This window comes from Heterodontus francisci, chromosome 2 (assembly GCF_036365525.1).
Source record: "Heterodontus francisci isolate sHetFra1 chromosome 2, sHetFra1.hap1, whole genome shotgun sequence".
NCBI lineage: Eukaryota > Metazoa > Chordata > Chondrichthyes > Heterodontiformes > Heterodontidae > Heterodontus > Heterodontus francisci.
Window position 1 is genome coordinate 213,073,388 of NC_090372.1, and position 22,008 is coordinate 213,095,395.

Below are 22,008 nucleotides of genomic sequence, written 5' to 3' on the forward strand. Positions count from 1 at the left end.
AGGCCCGGCGCATTGCAAGCGCGCTTCTTTGAAGAAGTGTCTGCTCTCTTGAGCTCCATCGATAGCGGCGAGTGCATCATCCTCTGGGGGGATTTTAACTGCACCCTCGAGGTGGGGGATCGCTCCGGTCCCCAGCGCGGCCAAGCGTCGGTGGAGAAGTTGAGGGGACTGATCAGCTCCCTTAACTTGGTGGACGTCTGGCGGAATCTCCATCCCGACTCCAGCGCCTTCACGTGGAGGTCTGGAGGAGGGGGGTCGCGAAGCGACCGCCTCTACATTTCGCAGGCGTACGTCTCCCGCGTCTCGGCGGCCTCCATGCGGCTGGTGCCGTGCTCGGACCACTGCCTGGTATGGGCGGAGTTCACTCCGCTCCGCACGTGGGCGGGGTCCGCCTACTGGCACTTTAACAACCGGCTGCTGGAGGACGTGCGATTTCGGGACTCGTTCTGTCGATTCTGGGCCGACTGGAGAAGGAAGCAGGGGGGCTTCCCCTCCTTGAGGCTACGGTGGGATGTGGGCAAGACTCACATCCGCGTCTTCTGTCAGGAGTACCCGAAGGGGTCGACCAAGAGGCGGGAAGCCGAGATCGGGCGCCTTGAGAGGGAGGTGCTCGACTTGGAGTCCTGCCTCGGTCTTGCCATCGTGGACCCGGCCCTGTGGCAGGCGTACAAAGAGAAGAAGGGCGCGCTGAGGAACCTGCAGCTCATAGGGTCGCGAGGCGCGTACGTGAGGTCGCGGATCCAGATCCTGGAAGATTTGGACCGCGCCTCACCCTTCTTCTACTTGCTGGAAAAATGGCGGGGGGTCCGTAAGCAGCTCGTCGAGCTGCTGGCCGACGACGGATCCTCCATCACGGATCCGGAGGGAATGGGCCTCCTGGTCCGTACTTATTCCAGTGCGTTGTTCTCTCCGGATCCGTCCAGCGAGGATGCGCGCAGAGTTTTGTGGGAGGACCTGCCGCAGGTCAGCCCGGAGGGCGCCGAAGGATTGGAGGCTCCGCTCCCGTTGGCGGAGCTGACTGGCGCCCTCCACCAGCTCTCGAGGGGCAAATCCCCAGGGCTGGATGGGTTGACCGTGGAGTTCCTCAGGGCGTTCTGGGACGTCCTGGGGGACGATTACGCGCGGGTCCTGGGGGAAAGCCTGGCGACCGGGGAGATGCCCCTCTCATGGCGCAGGGCGGTCATCGTCCTGCTGCCGAAGAGGGGTGATCTCCGCCTGCTTTAAAACTGGCGTCCGGTCTCCCTTCTCAGCACAGATTATAAGATCTTTGCCCGGGCTATGTCTACCCGCCTGGGCTCCGTGCTGGCCCACATGATCCACCCCGACCAGTCCTACACTGTCCCGGTCCGGTCCATCCAGGACAACATCCACCTGGTCCGGGACCTGATCCATCTTTCCCAGAGGACTGGTCAGTCGGTCGCCTTTCTCTCCCTCGATCAGGAGAAGGCGTTCGACAGGGTGGATCACGATTATCTTTTCGGGACTCTGCGCGCTTTCGGACTCGGGCCGCATTTTGTGGCCCGGGTCCGACTTTTATACGCCGCCGCAGAGTGTCTACTCAAAGTTAACGGGTCCTTGACGGCGCCCCTTCGCTTTGGGAGAGGAGTGCCTCAGGGGTGCCCCATGTCCGGCCAATTGTATACCATCTGCGTGGAGCCCTTCCTGTGCCTGCTTCGCAGGAGGTTGACGGGATTGGCTCTGCGCGAGCCGACCATGCGGGTCGTCCTCTCGGCTTACGCCGACGACGTGCTCCTCGCAATCACAGATCCCGTTGACTTGCGGAGGATGCGCGACTGCCAGCAGACCTTTTCTGCCGCGTCCTCCGCGAGGATCAATTGGGAGAAATGTTCCGGACTCCTGGTTGGTCAGTGGCGGGTGGACTCCCTGCCGGAGGAGATGACAACTTTTGCGTGGAGCACCACGCACCTCCTCTATCTGGGAGTCCACCTTAGCCCCGCTGAGGAAGCGTGGCCGGCAAACTGGCAGGAGTTGGAGGCGAAAGTCACCGCTCGGCTGGGGCGCTGGACAGGACTGCTCCGAGTGCTTTCCTACAGGGGCCGAGCGTTGGTCATAAACCAACTGGTGGCCTCCATATTGTGGTACCGGTTGGTCACTTTGGCCACGCCCCCTGAATTTGCCAACAAGATTCAGAAGAAACTCGTTGATTTCTTCTGGGGCAAGAGGAAACACTGGGTCTCTGCCGCGGTCCTGAGTCTCCCGATTGAGGAGGGCGGTCAGTCCCTGGTGTGCGTCCGCACCCAGTCTGCGACTCTCCGCCTTCGGACCCTGCAGAGATACCTGTATATCGAGCGTCCTCCCAGATGGTGTGCGCTGGCGACGTATTTTTTCCGCCAGTGTCACTGCCTTCAAGACGACATGCAGCTCCCGGTGGAGTCCGTTAGCCGCGCTTCTCTGAGGGAGTTGCCTGTCTTTTACCGGGATCTATTCCGAGTCTGGAACATGGTCGCCTCCAGTCAGGGCCTTGGCTGTCCGGGCAGCCGACTCCGGGGACGGTCCGGCGGGCGGAGGAGTAGCCGAAACCCCCATGACGCCCCTCACTGCGGGTGGCGAGGGGGATCGGGGGTGTGTAACGCCGTCGGCCGAGCTGACCCCCACTCAGCCGGAACTGCTCATCGGACCCAGGCCCTGAAACCCTCCTCGGGAGCCGGTCCCGCACAACCCGAGCCGCCTTTCGGAAATGCCCTCCGTGCCATTCCAATCAGCGCGGAGGGGTTTCCTGTACGGGCTCTCCACTTCCTCGCCCTCGTCAGCCGGCCGGACACGCCCTTGCGGTCCGCGTTGCCATCTGGCGGTGAGGGGAAACACCGATGGAGGTCTCTCTATGCGGGAGTTCTCCCCCTTTACATTGGGGACCTGGGGTGGACGGTGTTGCACAGGGCAGTCCCGTGCAACAGACTTTTAAGTAGGTTCACCGACTCCCAGGCCGCCTGTACTTTCACATTTCTATGGAGTGTGCGAGGTTGCAGCCCCTCTTTGAGTATCTGAAGGGGCTGCTCCTCAAGTTCTGGCTGCACTTCAGTCCCACGCTCCTGATCTTTGGGCACCCGGCGAGGAGGGGTGTGGGCCGGGAGGAGGATCGCCTTGTCGGTCTGCTCCTGGGCCTGGCCAAGGTGGCAATTCACAGGTCCAGGCTGCGGGCCGTTGGGGGGTCTGTCCTCCCCGATTGCCCGCCCCTTTTCCACGGTTACGTTCGCGCCTGGGTGTCCCTGGAGAAGGAGCATGCGGTGTCCGCCAGTACGCTTGAGGCCTTCCGCGATCGGTGGGCACCGCAGGGACTGGAGTGCATCGTCGACGCCAAGAATGGCATTTTAATTTGAGTTTTTTGTTTATCTCTGTTTTAGTAAAGTTATTTTAAAAATATGTATATAAAGGGGGCCTGAGGAATAAAGGCCCCCTTGACATAAAAAAAAAACGGGGTCAGATACAGGGTAAAGCTGCCTCAACACAGTCCCCATCAAACACTCCCAGGACAGGTACAGCACGGAGTTAGAAACTCACAGTTAGAGGATATCACCTCTGGGAGGCAGTGTTAGAACGCAGGAGTAGGCCATTCAGCCCATCGAGCCTGCTCCACCATTCAATTGTATCATGGCAGATCATTCACCTCAGTGCCACTTTCCTGTGCTATCCCCATATCCCTTGATGTCATTAGTATCCAGATATTCATTGATTTCTGTCTTGGACATGCTCAATAACTGAGCTTCCACAGCCCTCTGGGGTCGAGAACTCCAAAGATTCACCACCCTCTGAGTGAAGGAATTCCTCCTCACCTCAGTCTTCAATGGCCTGCCCCTTATTCTGAGCCTGTGTCCACTGGTTCTAGACTCACCAGCCAGGGAAATAATGTTGTGAATGAACCCAATCTAAACAATGGCAGCAGCAGCTGAGCAAAGGATGTCCCGAGGACCCGGGATCTTTTAAGACTTGATTGTAAAAAACGTGCTTTTATATAACAAAAGCAATCAGCATTTATATAGCATATTTAATATGGAAAAACGTCCTAAGGTGCTTCACAGTAGTGCAAGGGCATTGATAGGAGGAAGGCTGAGGGGGAGTTTGTAGGAGAAAGTTAGAGAGACAGGGAAGGTCAGAGCTATGGGGGCTTTTCACTAGGAGCATTGGGAATTTTAAACTGGTGGTGTTGTGGTCTAAAGAGCCAACAGAGTTCAGCAAGGATAGGGTTAATAGACAATTGGCAAATGGTAAAGGCAATGGGTATTGGACCCAGGAGGGCAATGGGGCTAGCGAGACCCTGGATAGGGCACAGCAGGACCCTGGGGAGGGCAACAAGGTCAATGAACACTTGAGTTTTGAAATGAGGATGGGTAGTCTTGGAATAGCGATTTCTCTCACCCCTTCAAGTCATCCCAAACAGATTCCTAATCAATGGAATACTCTCAAAGAGTGGCCACAGTTATTATTGAAGCAAACCTATAAATAGCTTCCGTTAAAGGACAGTCCATGTGACCCTGGGGTGCCAATGATTCCTGGCACAGACCAAAGCTGGAGGAGCTCGAGTGCGCCAACCTAAAGTGCCCCAACAGGTAGCACGTGAGCTTGGTCCCAATTCCAATCGCACCCCCTCACCCGTTTCCCGACTCATTGAGACTCACAGGGACTGTGCTGGATGTTCCCAACAGGTTGAAGCATGTCTTCCTTTACAACCGAATCCAGAGGTACCCTCAGTGGCATCTTTGGATCCTCGCCCATCACCAGGTCCTGCAACACAGTGAAGTAACTCTCAGCCTGAGCTTCCAGACAAAGAGGATTCATTGATGAAAACCAAAAACTGAGGCAAAGTGAATGAGGGGAACCTATTTGTCCAGGAACTGCCACAGTCAGACAGACCCACGGGCAAACAATTGTCTGCAAATGCCCCTAGGATAGGCGAGAGTAAGTCAGCCTGGGTTCCAGCTCCTCCATCACTAGAGTATGCACAGCAGGCTCCCACAAACAGCAATTCAGATAACTGTGGGATAAATGCTGGCCATCAGGACAGCTCCCATGCTCTGAGATAATTTACATCCAATATCTCATCTGAAAGACAGCACCTCTGACACCACAGCACTCCCTTAGTACTGCACTTGGGAGGGTCAGCCGAGATTCTGTGCTCAGGTCTCTGGAGTGGGACTTGAACCCATAACCTTGTGACTCAGAGTTGAGAGTGTTACCCACTGAGCTGTGGCTGAATGTGGACAGTCACACTCGGCTGAGCTTCCCCTCTTGTCCCTCCCTAACCCCCGACAGCACTGGATCAGACACTGAGTTGGAGACAGGCAGGGCTTGTAGCAGGACTCGCAGCAATCAGTCTATTGTCTAGGAGTGTCTAGCTATGAAGAGAGGTTGAGTAGATTAGGAATATTTTCCATTAGAAAGACGGACGTTGAGGGGGGACCTGATTGAGGTGTACAAAATCATGTGAGGTATAGACAGGGTGGATAGCAAGAAGCTTTTTCCCCAGAGTGGGGGATTCAATTACTAGGGGTCACGAGTTCAAAGTGAGAGGGGAAAGGTTTAGGGGGGATATGCGTGGAAAGTTCTTTACGTAGAGGGTGGTGGGTGCCTGGAACGCGTTGCCAGCGGAGGTGGTAGACGCGGGCACGATAGCGTCTTTTAAGATGTATCTAGACAGATACATGAATGGGCAGGAAGCAAAGAGATACAGACCCTTAGAAAATAGGCGACATGTTTAGATAGAGGATCTGGATCGGCGCTGGCTTGGAGGGCCGAAGGGCCTGTTCCTGTGCTGTAATTTTCTTTGTTCTTTGTTCAACCACAGGAAACAGAACTCGTGACCAAAACTGCATCAGAGTCTCCCGACAAATGCAGGAATAATTGTTCAGCAAATTGCAGTTTAGTGGAGGCTAGTTACTTACAGCAGTGCGGTCCCCAGGCATGATTGACGGGGTAATTAGCCAACCATCCCCATTCTGGTATCACTAACACAGTCTGATAAGAGACCGTTAGCCAATGCCGCAGGTTCACTCACCGATTCAAGGTTGACCAGCACCACTGAGCCCCCATCGAGGACCCCCACCACTATCCCCTCCTTCATTTCCTTTTCCATGTAGATAGCCACGCGGTCTCCAGGGTTGACGGGGTGATCCCGCAGTGCGTGGTTGATCTTTGCGCCTTCCATGCTCGCACACAGTCCGGCCTCCCCAGGGCACCATCCTGCTTTGACCCTGTTGAATGGCAGGAAGATGCCGCTCCCTGTCTGGCAGCGGAAGTACTGGTGCCCACCGAATACACCATCATTTTGTCCGTCCACTACACTCTCGACCTAGAATTTGGAACGGAGAATGTTCAAAATTGGGGAGGAGGTGGGATGAAAAGCGGGGACGAGGGGAGGGACGGAATAAGTGGGGGGAAGAAGGGGTGGAAGCAGCAGGTGGTCAGATGGAAGGTTCAAGCCCCCATGCTCCAGGTTTGATCCCTGCCCCACTACACTGGGTAAGGGACGAGGAGGTTCGGGGAGGTGGGGGGGGGAAGAGACGACACCAGCATACAGTCAAAGGCTGAAGCCTCACGAATGCTAATTGAGGGGTTTCAGTGGTTTATATATAGAATAATGGATAACCGGGAGTGAGTTACAGACTGGAATCTAATCGAGGGGTTTCAGTGGTTTATACATAGAATAATGGATAACCGGGAGTGAGTTACAGACTGGAATCTAATCGAGGGGTTTCAGTGGTTTATATATAGAATAATGGAAACCCGGGAGTGAGTTACAGACTGGAATCTAATCGAGGGGTTTCAGTGGTTTATATATAGAATAATAGATACCCGGGAGTGAGTTACAGACTGGAATCTAATCGAGGGGTTTCAGTGGTTTATATATAGAATAATGGATACCCGGGAGTGAGTTACAGACTGGAATCTAATCGAGGGGTTTCAGTGGTTTATATATAGAATAATGGATACCCGGGAGTGAGTTACAGACTGGAAACTAATCGAGGGGTTTCAGTGGTTTATATATAGAATAATGGATACCCGGGAGTGAGTTACAGACTGGAATCTAATCGAGGGGTTTCAGTGGTTTATATATAGAATAATGGATACCCGGGAGTGAGTTACAGACTGGAATCTAATCGAGGGGTTTCAGTGGTTTATATATAGAATAATGGATACCCGGGAGTGAGTTACAGACTGGAAACTAATCGAGGGGTTTCAGTGGTTTATATATAGAATAATGGATACCCGGGAGTGAGTTACAGACTGGAATCTAATCGAGGGGTTTCAGTGGTTTATATATAGAATAATGGATACCCAGGAGTGAGTTACAGACTGGAAACTAATCGAGGGGTTTCTGTGGTTTATACATAGAATAATGGATACCCGGGAGTGAGTTACAGACTGGAATCTAATCGAGGGGTTTCTGTGGTTTATATATAGAATAATAGATACCCGGGAGTGAGTTACAGACTGGAATCTAATCGAGGGGTTTCAGTGGTTTATATATAGAATAATGGATACCCAGGAGTGAGTTACAGACTGGAAACTAATCGAGGAGTTTCAGTGGTTTATATATAGAATAATGGATACCCGGGAGTGAGTTACAGACTGGAATCTAATCGAGGGGTTTCAGTGGTTTATATATAGAATAATGGATACCCGGGAGTGAGTTACAGACTGGAATCTAATCGAGGGGTTTCAGTGGTTTATATATAGAATAATGGATACCCAGGAGTGAGTTACAGACTGGAAACTAATCGAGGGGTTTCTGTGGTTTATACATAGAATAATGGATACCCGGGAGTGAGTTACAGACTGGAATCTAATCGAGGGGTTTCTGTGGTTTATATATAGAATAATAGATACCCGGGAGTGAGTTACAGACTGGAATCTAATCGAGGGGTTTCAGTGGTTTATATATAGAATAATGGATACCCAGGAGTGAGTTACAGACTGGAAACTAATCGAGGGGTTTCTGTGGTTTATATATAGAATAATGGATACCCAGGAGTGAGTTACAGACTGGAATCTAATCGAGGGGTTTCAGTGGTTTATATATAGAATAATGGATACCCAGGAGTGAGTTACAGACTGGAATCTAATCGAGGGGTTTGGGGGGTTTAGATATAGAATAATGGATACCCGGGAGTGAGTTACAGACTGGAATCTAATCGAGGGGTTTCAGTGGTTTATATATAGAATAATGGATAACCGGGAGTGAGTTACAGACTGGAATCTAATCGAGGGGTTTCTGTGGTTCATATGCAGAATAATGGATACCCGGGAGTGTGTTACAGACTGGAATCTAATCGAGGGGTTTCTGTGGTTTATACATAGAATAATGGATACCCGGGAGTGAGTTACAGACTGGAAACTAATCGAGGGGTTTCTGTGGTTTATATATAGAATAATAGATACCCGGGAGTGAGTTACAGACTGGAAACTAATCGAGGGGTTTCTGTGGTTTATATATAGAATAATGGATACCCGGGAGTGAGTTACAGACTGGAATCTAATCGAGGGGTTTCAGTGGTTTATATATAGAATAATGGATACCCGGGAGTGAGTTACAGACTGGAATCTAATCGAGGGGTTTTTGGGGGGGTGGATTATATATAGAATGACGGATATCCAAAATGGAGCCATTGTGATTGGACATTGTTGAACCCTCAGTGAAGCCTACCTGCAACTCTATTCCAAAGAATGTTCCGGAAAACCTTGGACTGTCGTCTATGCTTCCAATGTACTTCACAACACCAGGCAGTGACTGGGATTTGTAGTCGACCATCACTGGATCCTGTGTTCGGATCAGCCGTGCATTTTGCAGTGCCTCATTTTCTAGGTAAAGATTCAGGCGCTCTGCAGATGGGCTGACAGCTAAGAGTAGGCCCGCATCCTGCTCACTCAGTCCCCGCAGGATGGCTGCCTCCAGGGAGAGGTACACGTCGGCCTCCACCAAGTGGACCTTCAGCCTGCGGACGGCCACATGTGGTTCGTTCTGCACTTCCTTCAGGTAATCGTTCTCGGGAATGGTGGCAATGTTCCCAGCCGGAAAGACACGACCATTGACAGGGAAGTCCTCCATTAAGATGAAGTAAATGTATTTGGTCTCTTTTGCACTGGAGAACATTATTGCTTTTTAAAGTCAGTTCCAGAAAACCTGTGAGAATAAAAGAGAAACAATAAAAGAGATGGTTGGGGTGGGCAAGGCTGTGGGGAGTGGTGGGCGAGGAAATAGTGAAGAAAATGAATCTTTGTTCTCTTGGAGCTTTTGTTCTCACCAGAGGAAGTGTCTTTGTCCAGACCAAAGGTCAGTGCAGGTGCTGTCCTTTCACCACCAGAACATGCCTTTCAATCCGGCCCAGACAGCTGGAATTGAGAGTATGTCCGTCTCTCCCTGTCTCAGTCTGGCTGTCCGTCTCTCCCTGTCTCTGTCTGGCTGTCTGTCTCTCCCTGTCTCTGTCTGGCTGTAGTCTGTCCGTCTCCCCCTGTCTCTGTCTGTCTGTCTCTCCCTGTCTCTGTCTGTCTGTTGTCTGTCCGTCTCTCCCTGTCTCTGTCTGGCTGCCTGTCTGTCTCTCCCTGTCTCTGTCTGGCTGCCTGTCTCTCCCTGTCTGGCTGTCGTCTGTCCGTCTCTCCCTGTCTCTGTCTGGCTGTCTGTCTCTGTCTGGCTGTCTGTCTCTCCCTGTCTCTGTCTGGCTGTCTGTCTCTCCCTGTCTCTGTCTGGCTGTCTGTCTCTCCCTGTCTCTGTCTGGCTGTCATCTTTCTGTCTGTTGTCAGTCTTGCCTTCTCTCTGTGTTGTCTATCTGTCTCTCCCTCTCTTTTTTTTTTCTCAAAAATATACATTATTCATAAAAATCTGTAAAAAAAAAAACATTACAAAACAGTTCAAAACAGCACCAAGTTGACATTCCAGAAAGTGCAAAGGAAATCACTTTACTTCAATACAGGAGTGAGTTGCCTCACAACCCTTCCATTCCATTTTACATGCCATGTACATTTTATAGCAAACCCATATTTGGTGTATACAGCCCGAGAGGTTTCCCATGGATCCAGCCCCTCGGTACAGCTTGGTGGGGGGACCTTACACAGTCTTTCCCCATTGAACCTTTGCTGCGGCTGCCCCAAGCTTTAGTGCGTCCCTCAGCACATAGTCCTGGACCTTGGAATGTGCCAGTCTGCAACACTCGGTCGTGGACAACTCTTTGCACTAGAAGACCAGCAAGTTTCGGGCAGACCAAAGAGCGTCTTTCACCGAATTGATGGTCCTCCAGCAGCAGTTGATGTTTATCTCGGTGAGTGTCCCTGGGAACAGCCCGTAGACCACAGACTGCTCGGTTACAGAGCTGCTTGGGATGAACCTCGACAAAAACCACTGCATCTCTTTCCACACCTGCTTTGCAAAGATACATTCCAGAAGGAGGTGGACGACAGTCACTTCCCCACCACAGCCAGTGGTCTGCACGGAATGTTCTCAAGGCTCTATGGGAAAAGGAGATGGTGGATCCTGTCGGATGGTTCCCCGAGCAGACTGGGGCAGTGTGTAGAGGGAGTGAGACTCCAGGGAGGGCCCTTCTCACCACCAGCCAAGCCACATCTTGGTGCTTGTTTGAAAGTTCTGGTGATGAGGCATTCTGCCAAATGACTTTGGCGGTCTGCTCAGGGAACCATCCGACCGGATCCACCATCTCCTTTTCCCCTAGGGCCTTGAGTACATTCCGTGCAGACCACTACCTGATGGATTAGCGGTCAAAGGTGTTTTCCTGCAGAAACCTTCCCATGAAGGATAGGTGGTACGACACGGTCCAACTGGATGCAGCGTTGAACAGCAATGTGGCCAGACCCATCCTTCACACCACCGGGGACATAGAACCTCAGCACGTAGTGACACTTGGTGTTTGCGTACTGGAGGTCTACGCACAGCTTGATGCAGTTGCACACAAAGGTGGTCATCAGGATGAGGGCAACATTGGGTATGTTTTTTTCCCCCCTTTCTCCAGAGGTTTGAGCATCGTGTCCCTCTAGACCCGGTCCATTTTGCATCTCCAGATAAAGCAGAAAATGGCTCGGGTGACCACCACGGAGCAGGAGTGGGGTATGGGCCAGACCTGCATCACATACAGCAACAACGTGAGCGCCTCGCACCTGATGACCAGGTTCTTACCCACAATGGAGAGAGATCGCTGCTCCTACATGCTCAGTTTATAGTGTACCCTGGCTACTTGCTCCTTCCAGGTTTTGGCGCACACCCCGACCCTTCCGAACCATATCCCCGGCACCTTCAGGTAGTCTGACCTGACAGTGAAGGGGACAAGAGATCGGTCAGCCCAGTTCCCAAAGAACAAAGCCTCGCTCTTGCCGTGGTTAACTTTGGCTCCTGAGGCCAGTTCGAACTGGTGGCAGATGCTCATCAGTCTGCGAACGGACAGCAGACCGAGTTGTAAATGGTGACGTCATCCATGTACAGGGAGGCTTTAACTTGAGTGCCTCCACTGCCTGGGATTGTCACCCCTCTTATGCCTGCATTCTTCCTAATGGACTCAGCCAAAAGTTTCGATACAGCAAACAAACAAGACAGGGGAGAGAAGACAGCCCTGTCTGACTCCAGATTGCATCGGGAAACTTTTTGATTCCCACCCATTGATTGAGACTGCGCTACTGATATTTCTGTAGAGCAGTTTGATCCAATTGCAGATTCCCTCCCCAAACCCCATTTTGGACAGCACGTCCATCATGTAGGTGTGCGATATCCTGTCAAAAGCCTTCCCCTGTCTGGTGTCCAGGCTGAGGACACTGAAGTAGCCCATCAGTGTGGCTGAAGTGGTCAGACTGAGCTGAAGATACATGGGCAGATTTCCACTTTACACGGAGTGTAGCAAAATCCTAAAGAGGTTTATATAGGAACACGCCTGTGAAAGTTGTTGCAGAGGTAACCTGCCCCCTGACTGCTGGGACAACCGAGGACACTCCCCGTCCTCCAGCATGCTATGGAGACTGATGATCAGAAATCACTCTCACTCAGTTCTCATCTCGGGTTCCCGAAGCTAGCGAGGTGGCATTAATTACCCGGCTTGACAATATTAAGAATCAATCACACAGTGTGGGACTGGAGTCACATGTAGGCCAGACCAGGCAGGGGTGAGAGGCCTCCTTCCCTCAAGGACAGTACTGATCCAGTTTGTTTTAAATGCAGCTTCAGGGTCACTTTTCTGGTTCCAACAGAAATTGCCAGATTTATTCAAATTCAGTTTCACAACTGGTCACGTGGGATCTGAACTTACAATATCTAGTAGTAGTCGCTGTGTCTCAGTTGGTAGTATGCTCACCTCTGAGTCACAAGGTTCTGGGTTCAAATCCCACCCCAGAGCACAAGCATAGAATTCAGCTGATGCTCCAGTGCAGTACTGAGGGACTGCTGCGCTGTCAGATGAGATTTTACATTGAGGCCCCGTCTGCCCTCTCAGGTGGGTGTAAAGGATCGCACGGGCACTATTTTGAAGAGGAGCAGGGGGTTTGCTGCGGGATCTTGCTATGTACAAATTGGCTGCCACATTACAACACTTCGGAAAGTACTTCATTGGCTGTAAATCACTTTGGGACATCCCAAGGTTGTGACAGGAGCTGTGCGGCAGCTAATCTGTACACAGCAAGACTCCACAGCAATCTTATACTGATCACATAATCTGATCCTAGGGATGAAACCCTTTCTTCATAACTGCTCCTCCTTTAAGATGCTCCTTAAGCCCAAGCTTATCGTCAGCTGCCCTCATATCTCCCTTTTTGGCTGGCTGTGAATTTCTTTCATTTGATGATCGCTCCCGTCAAGCTGCTTCCAAGGGTTCCCTGTGTTAATGGCGCTATATAAATGCACAATTGTTGTACTGTGCAGCCTAAAAAAATGGAATGGTTAAAGTTCAGCACTTTTCCAGTTGGGACTCTCCGCAGATATATATAAAAATATAAAATGCTGAGATTGTACATGAGGTCAATCAGCATCTGTCAGAGGTTTAATGGTTCAGGGTGGGAGCCACTTTAATTAAAGGTTCCCTGTCTGTCTGACTGGAATGTGGTGGCACTGGGATTTCAATTACAACAGTGGGGACTACACTTCATTCTTTCATGGGATGTGGGCGTCACTGGCCAGGCCAGCATTTTTTGCCCATCCCTAACTGCCCCTGAGAAGGTGGTGGTGAGCTGCCTTCTTGAACCGCTGCAGTCCATGTGGTGTAGGTACACCCACAGTGCTGTTAGGGAGGGAGTTCCAGGGTTTTGACCCAGAGACAGTGAAGGAACGGCGATATAGTTCCAAGTCAGGATGGTGTGTGGCTTGGAGGGGAACTTGCAGGTGGTGGTGTTCCCATGTATTTGCTGCCCTTGTCCTTCTAGTTGGTAGTGGTCGCGGGCTTGGAAGCTGCTGCCTAAGGAGCCTTGGTGCGTTGTACATGTAGGCCAGACCGGGTAAGGACAGCAGATTTCCTTTCCTAAAGGACAATAGTGAACCAGATGGGTTTTTACAACAATCGACAATGATTGCAACTGGACTAGCTTTTTTAAAATTCCAGATTTATTGATTAAATTCAAATATCACCATCTGCTATGGTGGGATTCGAACCCATGTCCCCCAAAGCATTAGCTGACATTAATACTATACCACCACCTCCCCTAGGCTACAAAGTGCTTTGCAATGTCCAGAGGCCAGGAAAGACTTTGTAGAAGTGCACACCCAGTCACTAATATATAAAACATAATTAAAAGTAGAGACTCCATAAACACTTGAAGGGAAATCATTTTACAGGCCTACGGAGCAAGAGCCGGGGAGCAGGATTAATTGGAAAGCTCTGCCAAAGAGCTGGTACAAGCATGATGGGCCGATTGGCCACCTGCTGTGCTGTATCATTTAATAATTCGAAGTACACGTACACATCAGTTGGGAGCACTCTTGCCTCAGAGTCAGCAGGTTGTGGGTTCAAATCCCACGCCACGGCCTTGAGCACATAATCCAGGCTGACACTCCAGTGCAGTACTGAGGGAGTGCTGCACTGTCGGAGGTGCCATTTTTAGGTTGCGACATTAAAACAAGACCTGGTCGTCCCTCTCAGGTGGATGCAAACGATCCCTTGACACTGTTTCGAAGAAGAGGTGAGTTCTCCCTGGTGTTCTGGCCAATATTCATCTCTCAACCCACACCTATCTGGCCAATATCACATTGCTGTTTGTGGGATCTTGCTGTGTGCAAATCTGCTGTTGCGTTTCATACATTACGACAGTGAATACACTTCAAAAAAAATTTAAATCGACTGTGAAGTGCTTTGGGACATCCTGAGGCAAAAGGTGCTATATAAATGCAAGTCTTTAACTGCAAGCACATAGAATCACACAATACAGAAGGCCATTCAGCCCGTCGTGACAATGCCAGCTCTCCGAAACAGCGATTGAAATGTTCCCATTCCCCTGCTCTTTCCCATATTCTCGCCTTTAAGTATTTAACAATTTACTTTTCAAAAGTTACTACTGAATCTGCTTGCTCCTCTCTTTCAGGCAGTGCATTCCAGATCACAACAACTCGCCTAGATAAAAAAAAACAATCTTTGCATCACCCAAAGCTACGGTTTAAACATTTAAAAATGGAACTGAAAGTGAACTGTTATTTGCTACTGCAAGGCGCAGACTTGACCTCACCAGTTCTGATATTCTACCTGAAACATTAACTCTTGTTTTCTCTCTGTGTACAGAGCTGCTGACTGTTTACAGATTGGCTGTTTGAAGAGTTTACCTGGGCCAACAACACTGAGGTCAAGCGTTGTCAATGATGGTCAATGTTGCAGTTTGTCTTCTCAGTTACTCTGTATCCCCTGGACTGGATACAATGAGAGTGGGAGCTACCTGCGGCTGAAAGCGCCTCTGTTATTCAGATCTCTGTCTCTATCCCTCCTGCAATGCACAGCCAATCGCCGCTTCCGCCTTTTGGAGGGATTTAAAACACTAACAGGTCCCAGCACGGCACAGAGACAGAGAGAGAGAGCTGCAGATATGGTGCAGATCATCTCCCTCTGTAGGTCGGAGGTTCAAACTTCCGCTGGCAACAGAGATCCACACTCAGCGCAAAGCAGCACAAAAACAAGAGAAAAATCAATCCCAGACACGACCCCAAAACAACCCCAAACTAGCACAAAGCCATCCCAAAACAGCTTCAACCATTTCATCTATTCACCCTCCGACTTCATCTGTTTGCTGGCCCTCGTGTGATGGTTTGCTCTCCTTCTGCTGCCTTGCCCCAGTGTTATATGGGCTGTATCTAGTCTCAGTGGTCCTGGGTGGTGAGTGTGCAAAGTTGGGGTTCATGCCCCTGATTGTAACACAGCTTCCGGGTGTGCGTCTGACACCAGGCCTTGTTTGGGATATTCTTTTGCCCATCAACAAGCCCCCTTTGACCCTCTGTGCCACCCTCACTTACTGTTCCATCTCCAAACTCTGAAATAACGTTCACCCAGTATCACCTACACCCCTCCCAGCCTGGTTTCTGTCCTGGCCAATACCTATCCCTCAACCAACAGCATTAAAAAGCAGATTATTTGGCCATGTATCACACTGCTGGATGTGGGATCTTGCTGTGCGCAAATTGGCTGCCGTGTTTCCTACATTACAACAGTGACTACACTCCAAAAGTACTTGATTGGCTGTAAAGCTCTTTGGGATGTCCTGAGTTTGTGAAAGGCACTATATAAATGTAAATCTATTTTAAAGGCTAACATTGTGTATTAACCTCCTGGCTGGTCTCCCATATTCCCTGTAAACTTAAGGTCATCCAGAACTCTGCTGCCCGTGTCTTAATTCGCACCGAGTCCTGCTCCCCCATTACCCCTCTGCCCACTGACCTGTATCAGCTCCTTGTTTTCACATTCCTCCATGGCCTCACCACTCCCTATCTGTGTAATCTCCTCCAGTCCCTCCGAGATATCTGCACTCCTCTAATTCTGGCCTCTTGAGCATTCCTGACCGTGGTAGCCGTGCCTTCTGTTGCCTAGGTTCCAAGCTCTGGAATACCCTCCCTAGATCTCCCTGCCTCGCTTTCCTCCCTTAAGACACTCCTTAAAACCTACCTCTTTGACTAAGCTTTTGGTTATCTGACCCAATATCTCCTTTTGTAGCTCAGTGTCACACTTTGTTTTATAATGCTCCTGTAAATCACCTGGGGACGTTTCATTACCTGAATGATGCTATATAAATATAAGTTGTTGTTGTAACCTTTCCGATTGTTTTTGTACCTGTGCACTAGCTGTTGCTGAATTGTTGTTAAACAGACAACATCTTACCCAGGGAGCGGTGAGAATGTGGAACTCGCTACCACAGAGAGTGGTTGAGGTGGGAGCCCAGATGCATTTAAAGGGGAAGATTAAATAAGTACATGAAAGTGAAAGGAAGAGAAGGATATGTTGATGGGGTTTGATGAAGGGGTGGGAGCAGGCTCGAGTGGAACATAAACACCAGTTGTGCCGAATTCCATGTAATTCTGCGTAAAATTACTAAAAGCAAATGCACAGAACAAAGGAGAGTCACTTCACTGAGCAAAAACAACTTCTATTTATATAGTAGCTTGAACATGGAAAACCTCCCAAAGGGTTTCACAGGAGTGTTATCAGACTAGAATACTGTAACATTCTGCCTGAACAGGTCCTCAGCTGTGAGAAGGCCCAGCACCTGCAGCAAAGGGAAGGTAATAAAATGACAGCACCAGTGGTAAAAGGCACCATTCTGTTTTTATTACGACGCCCCAGCCCTGCCTCTTCAAAAAAAACAAATTGGTAAAATTCCACTTCAATGAATCCACAGCTGGGCAGAACCGTGAACAGAGGCCCAGTCGAGGGCAGGCTGCGGAAAGAGGGGAGGAAGGCCTAGATGGTGGGGAGGTGAACCTCAGGTGGAAGGGTGGTAGACCTCAGGTGGAGGGGAGGTGGGGCCTCAGGCAGAGGGGAGGTGGGGCCTCAGGTGGAGGGGAGGTGAGCCTCAGGTGGAGGGGAGGTGGGGCCTCAGGCAGAGGGGAGGTGGAACTCAGGTGGAGGGGAGGTTGTCCTCAGGTGGAGGGAGCTAGGGCATCAGGTGGAGGGGAGGTGGTCCTCAGGCGGAGGAGAGGTGGACCTCAGGTGGAGGGGAGGTGGGGCCTCAGGTGGAGGGGTCTCAGGTGGAGGGGCCTCAGGTGGAGGGGAGGTGGACCTCAGGTGGAGGGGAAGTGGGGCCTCAAGTGGAGGAGAGGTGGTCCTCAGGCGGAGGAGAGGTGGACCTCAGGTGGAAGGGAGGTGGGGCCTCAGGTGGAGGGGTCTCAGGTGGAGGGGCCTCAGGTGGAGGGGAGGTGGACCTCAGGTGGAGGGGAGGTGGGCCTCAGGTGGAGGGGAGGTGGGGCCTCAAGTGGAGGGGAGGTGGGGCCTCAAGTGGAGGGGAGGTGGACCTCAGGCAGAGGAGAGCTGGACCTCAGGTGGAGGGGAGGTGGGCCTCAGGTGGAGGGGAGGTGGGGCCTCAAGTAGAGGAGAGGTGGGCCTCAGGCGGAGGAGAGCTGGACTTCAGGCGGAGGAGAGCTGGACCTCAGGTGGAGGAGAGGTGAGCCTCAGTTGTGCGCAACCTACATTATAAGGTTGAGTGGAACCAGTGTCAAGACATTATTGTGGTGGAGTTTCCTGTTGACCGAATGCAGCCTTGTTAACTCATTGTATCTGTGTGTGTGCTAAAACATCTTTCCCCTGATGACTCAGTAGGTTTTTGGAGCCCTTGGCCTCCAGCTTGATGTCTGTCCTGGCCTGTGCTGAATTTATTTAACCTCAGCAAAGAAAGGATGTTCCAATTGGAAGCAGCATCGATCCCTCGCTCCAGGTTAGGTAAAGGAATGTCAGCCAGAATTCCCGCTTCTAATTGCTAATCTGACCTTTGCCGGAAGCTTGGACATGGACAGGATCGGAGCCAGCTGTGATGCCCCATGTGGTTGAATACCATCACTGTCCCAGCTCGGAGTGAGCAAGGAGCCACTTGGGCCAGTCCTGTAGACCTGTATCTCAGCAAGGAGAGGGGCAGGGAAAAAAACTGGCTGGAATGTTTCCTTCATAATCAGAATGTGCAGGTTATGAAGAGCAGTGATGGAAGATTCCTGGCAAGGAGGAACTGACAAAGTTCTCCAAGGCAAATTGTCCTGTGTGGAGAAAAGTTCAACCACCAGACGAGATCCCGAGGGAATCTCCCATAAGGAAGTAGGGGAAAGTTGGAGGGAGTATTTTTCCCAGTGGAGAGAGTAAGTGATCAAGGAATGCTGGAACTTCAGAACAGGAAAAGGCCATTCAGCCCCTCAAACCTGTTCCGCTAATCAATGAGATCGCAGCTGATCTACACCACAACTCATTTACCCATCTTAGCTGTATATCCCTCAACACCCTAACCCAACAAAAAGCTCTCAGCCTTGACAGCCCCAAGTGCTGCCCCTCCCAACATCGAATCGGTGTGAGGAGAGAATCTCTTCCACTCCTTAGCTACAATTCTGACCTTGTCAGCAGACACGGGCAGTGGGGAGCGGACTCTGCATTCTTCAACTGAAGCAGTTCAACACAACTGAGCGTTCGGATTGCCCACTTCAGAGGGCAGTTAAATATCAACCACATTGGCTTGGGATTGGAGTCACATATAGGCCCAGACTGGGTGTGATTGTCAGCTTTCCCTCCCGAAAGGGTCATCAGTGAAGCAGTTGAGTTTTTAATGACAGTCTGACAGCTTCACAGTCACCTTTCCCAATATGGAGTTTTTAATTTCCAAACACTGAAATAACTCTCAAACTGTCATGAGGAGAGTTGAACTCCTGCTTTGAATGCATGAGTAGTTGAAGCCTCCGGATTACTAGACCACTAACATAACTATTGGACTGCACCAGTACAACTCCTCCCTTAGTATGGCTGAAAAAGCTTCCAATGGGATATCTAGCTTGACTATCGATTCAATGTCCTCCTGAGATGCCAACTGGAGAAATGACATGCCTCTCCCAACAGACCCTAGCAGGCAGTTGATGTGATGTATTCTATGGCCTTGGACAACTGCAATTCTGGTCATCCCTCAACATCCACTTACGGAGCAGGTGGCCACACAGTCCATGTCCGCAACAGGGATATCAGTAGAAAAGCACGGAGGAGTGACCATCCAGGATGGGGTGACGGGCTGGGGTGTGAGGGGTGTGTGAGAGGCGGGGGAGGGGTGTGAAGGGCTGGGTGTGAGGGGTGTGTGAGAGGCGGGGGAGGGGTGTGTGAGAGGCGGGGGAGGGGTGTGACGGGCTGGGTGTGAGGGGTGTGTGAGAGGCGGGGGAGGGGTGTGAAGGGCTGGGTGTGAGGGGTGTGTGAAAGGCAGGGGAGGGGTGTGCTGAGAGGCGGGGAAGGGGTGTGACGGGCTGGGTGTGAGGGGTGTGTGAGAGGCGGGGGAGGGGTGTGAAGGGCTGGGTGTGAGGGGTGTGTGAGAGGCAGGGGAGGGGTGTGACAGGCTGGGTGTGAGGGATGTGTGAGAGGCAGGGGAGTGGTGTGTGAGAGGCGGGGGAGGGGTGTGACGGGCTGGGTGTGAGGGGTGTGTGAGAGGCAGGGGAGTGGTGTGTGAGAGGCAGGGGAGTGGTGTGTGAGAGGCGGGGGAGGGGTGTGACGGGCTGGGTGTGAGGGGTGTGTGAGAGGCAGGGGAGGGGTGTGACGGGCTGGGTGTGAGGGGTGTGTGAAAGGCGGGGGATTAATGGCCATTTCAATATTTTAAGACAAATATTGGAAGATTATGATATTGCGGAATTGGAAGCTTGTGATAAAGCTACACATTATTGAGGGAGATTGTACATGTTATTGAGGGAGATTGTACATGTTATTGAGGGAGATTGCACATGTTATTGAGGGAGATTGCACATGTTATTGAGGAAGATTGTACACATTATTGAGGGAGATTGTATACCTTATTGAGGGAGATTGTACACATTATTTAGGGAGATTGTATATGTTATTGAGGGAGATTGTATACCTTATTGAGGGAGATTATAAACGTTATTGATGGAAATTGTACACATTACTGAGGGAGATTGTACACGTTATTGAGGAAGATTGTACATGTTATGAGGGAGATTGTACACGTTATTGAGGGAGATTGTACACGTTATTGATGGAGATTGTACACATTATTGAGGGAGATTGTACACGTTATTGAGGAAGATTGTACATGTTATGAGGGAGATTGTACACGTTATTGAGGAAGATTGTACACATTATTGAGGGCGATTGTACATGTTATGAGGGAGATTGTACACGTTATTGAGGAAGATTGTACATGTTATTGAGGGAGATTGTACATGTTATTGAGGGAGATTGTACACATTATTGAGGGCGATTGTACATGTTATGAGGGAGATTGTATACGTTATTGAGGGAGATTGTACATGTTATTGATGGAGATTGTACACATTATTGAGGGCGATTGTACATGTTATGAGGGAGATTGTATACGTTATTGAGGGAGATTGTACATGTTATTGATGGAGATTGTACACATTATTGAGGGAGATTGTACATGTTATTGAGGGAGATTGTACACATTATTGAGGGCGATTGTACACATTATTGAGGGAGATTGTACATGTTATTGAGGGAGATTGTACACATTATTGAGGGCGATTGTACATGTTATGAGGGAGATTGTATACGTTATTGAGGGAGATTGTACATGTTATGAGGGAGATTGTATACGTTATTGAGGGAGATTGTATACGTTATTGAGGGAGATTGTACATGTTATTGAGGGAGATTGTATACGTTATTGAGGGAGATTGTACATGCTATTGATGGAGATTGTACACATTATTGAGGGCGATTGTACATGTTATGAGGGAGATTGTATACGTTATTGAGGGAGATTGTACACATTATTCAGGGCGATTGTACATGTTATTGATGGAGATTGTACACATTATTGAGGGCGATTGTACATGTTATGAGGGAGATTGTATACGTTATTGAGGGAGATTGTACATGTTATTGATGGAGATTGTACATGTTATGAGGGAGATTGTATACGTTATTGAGGGAGATTGTACATGTTATTGATGGAGATTGTACACATTATTGATGGAGATTGTACACATTATTGAGGGAGATTGTACACGTTATTCAGGAACATTATACAAGTTATTGAGGGAGATTGTACACGTTATTGAGGGAGATTGTACATGTTATTGAGGGAGATTGTACACATTATTGAGGGCGATTGTACACATTATTGAGGAACATTGTACACGTTATTGAGGGAGATTGTACACATTATTGATGGAGATTGCACATGTTATTCAGGAACATTGTACACGTTATTGAGGGAGATTGTACACGTTATTCAGGAACATTGTACATGTTATTGAGGGAGATTGCACATGTTATTGAGGGAGATTGTACACATTATTCAGGAACATTGTACACGTTATTGAGGGAGATTGTACACGTTATTCAGGAACATTGTACATGTTATTGAGGGAGATTGCACATGTTATTGAGGGAGATTGTACACGTTATTCAGGAACATTGTACACGTTATTGAGGGAGATTGTACACGTTATTCAGGAACATTGTACATGTTATTGAGGGAGATTGCACATGTTATTGAGGGAGATTGTACACATTATTCAGGAACATTGTACACGTTATTGAGGGAGATTGTACACATTATTGAGGGAGATTGTACATGTTATTTAGGGAGGTTGCACACATTATTGAGGAGGATTGTACACGTTATTCAGGAACATTGTACACGTTATTGAGGGAGATTGTACACATTATTCAGGAACATTGTACACGTTATTGAGGGAGATTGTACACATTATTGATGGAGATTGCACATGTTATTGAGGAAGATTGTACACGTTATTCAGGAACATTGCACACGTTATTGAGGGAGATTGTACACGTTATTGAGGGAGATTGTATATGTTATTGAGGGAGAGTGTGCACATTATTGAGGGAGATTGTATATGTTATTGAGGGAGATTCTATACGTTATTGT

At 49.8% G+C, this 22,008-nt stretch overlaps 1 protein-coding gene across 2 annotated transcripts in view; it reads right to left on the bottom strand.

Moving 5' to 3' along the window:
- The window catches only part of cyldl (cylindromatosis (turban tumor syndrome), like), a 60,760-nt gene extending 45,779 nt beyond the window's left edge, over positions 1–14,981 (bottom strand). Inside the window, exons 1-5 of one of the 2 annotated variants that reach the window (XM_068015730.1) lie at positions 14,747–14,981; positions 11,138–11,268; positions 8,660–9,136; positions 6,011–6,304; positions 4,635–4,740 (exon numbers count right to left, since the gene is read on the bottom strand). In XM_068015730.1, coding sequence (XP_067871831.1) covers positions 4,635–4,740; positions 6,011–6,304; positions 8,660–9,106 — 847 coding nt within the window. In that variant the 5' untranslated portion in view covers positions 9,107–9,136; positions 11,138–11,268; positions 14,747–14,981. The remainder of the gene's footprint in view (positions 1–4,634; positions 4,741–6,010; positions 6,305–8,659; positions 9,137–11,137; positions 11,269–14,746) is intronic. The other variant, XM_068015729.1, reaches the window with a different exon arrangement.
- Between the last annotated feature and the right edge of the window lie 7,027 nt (positions 14,982–22,008).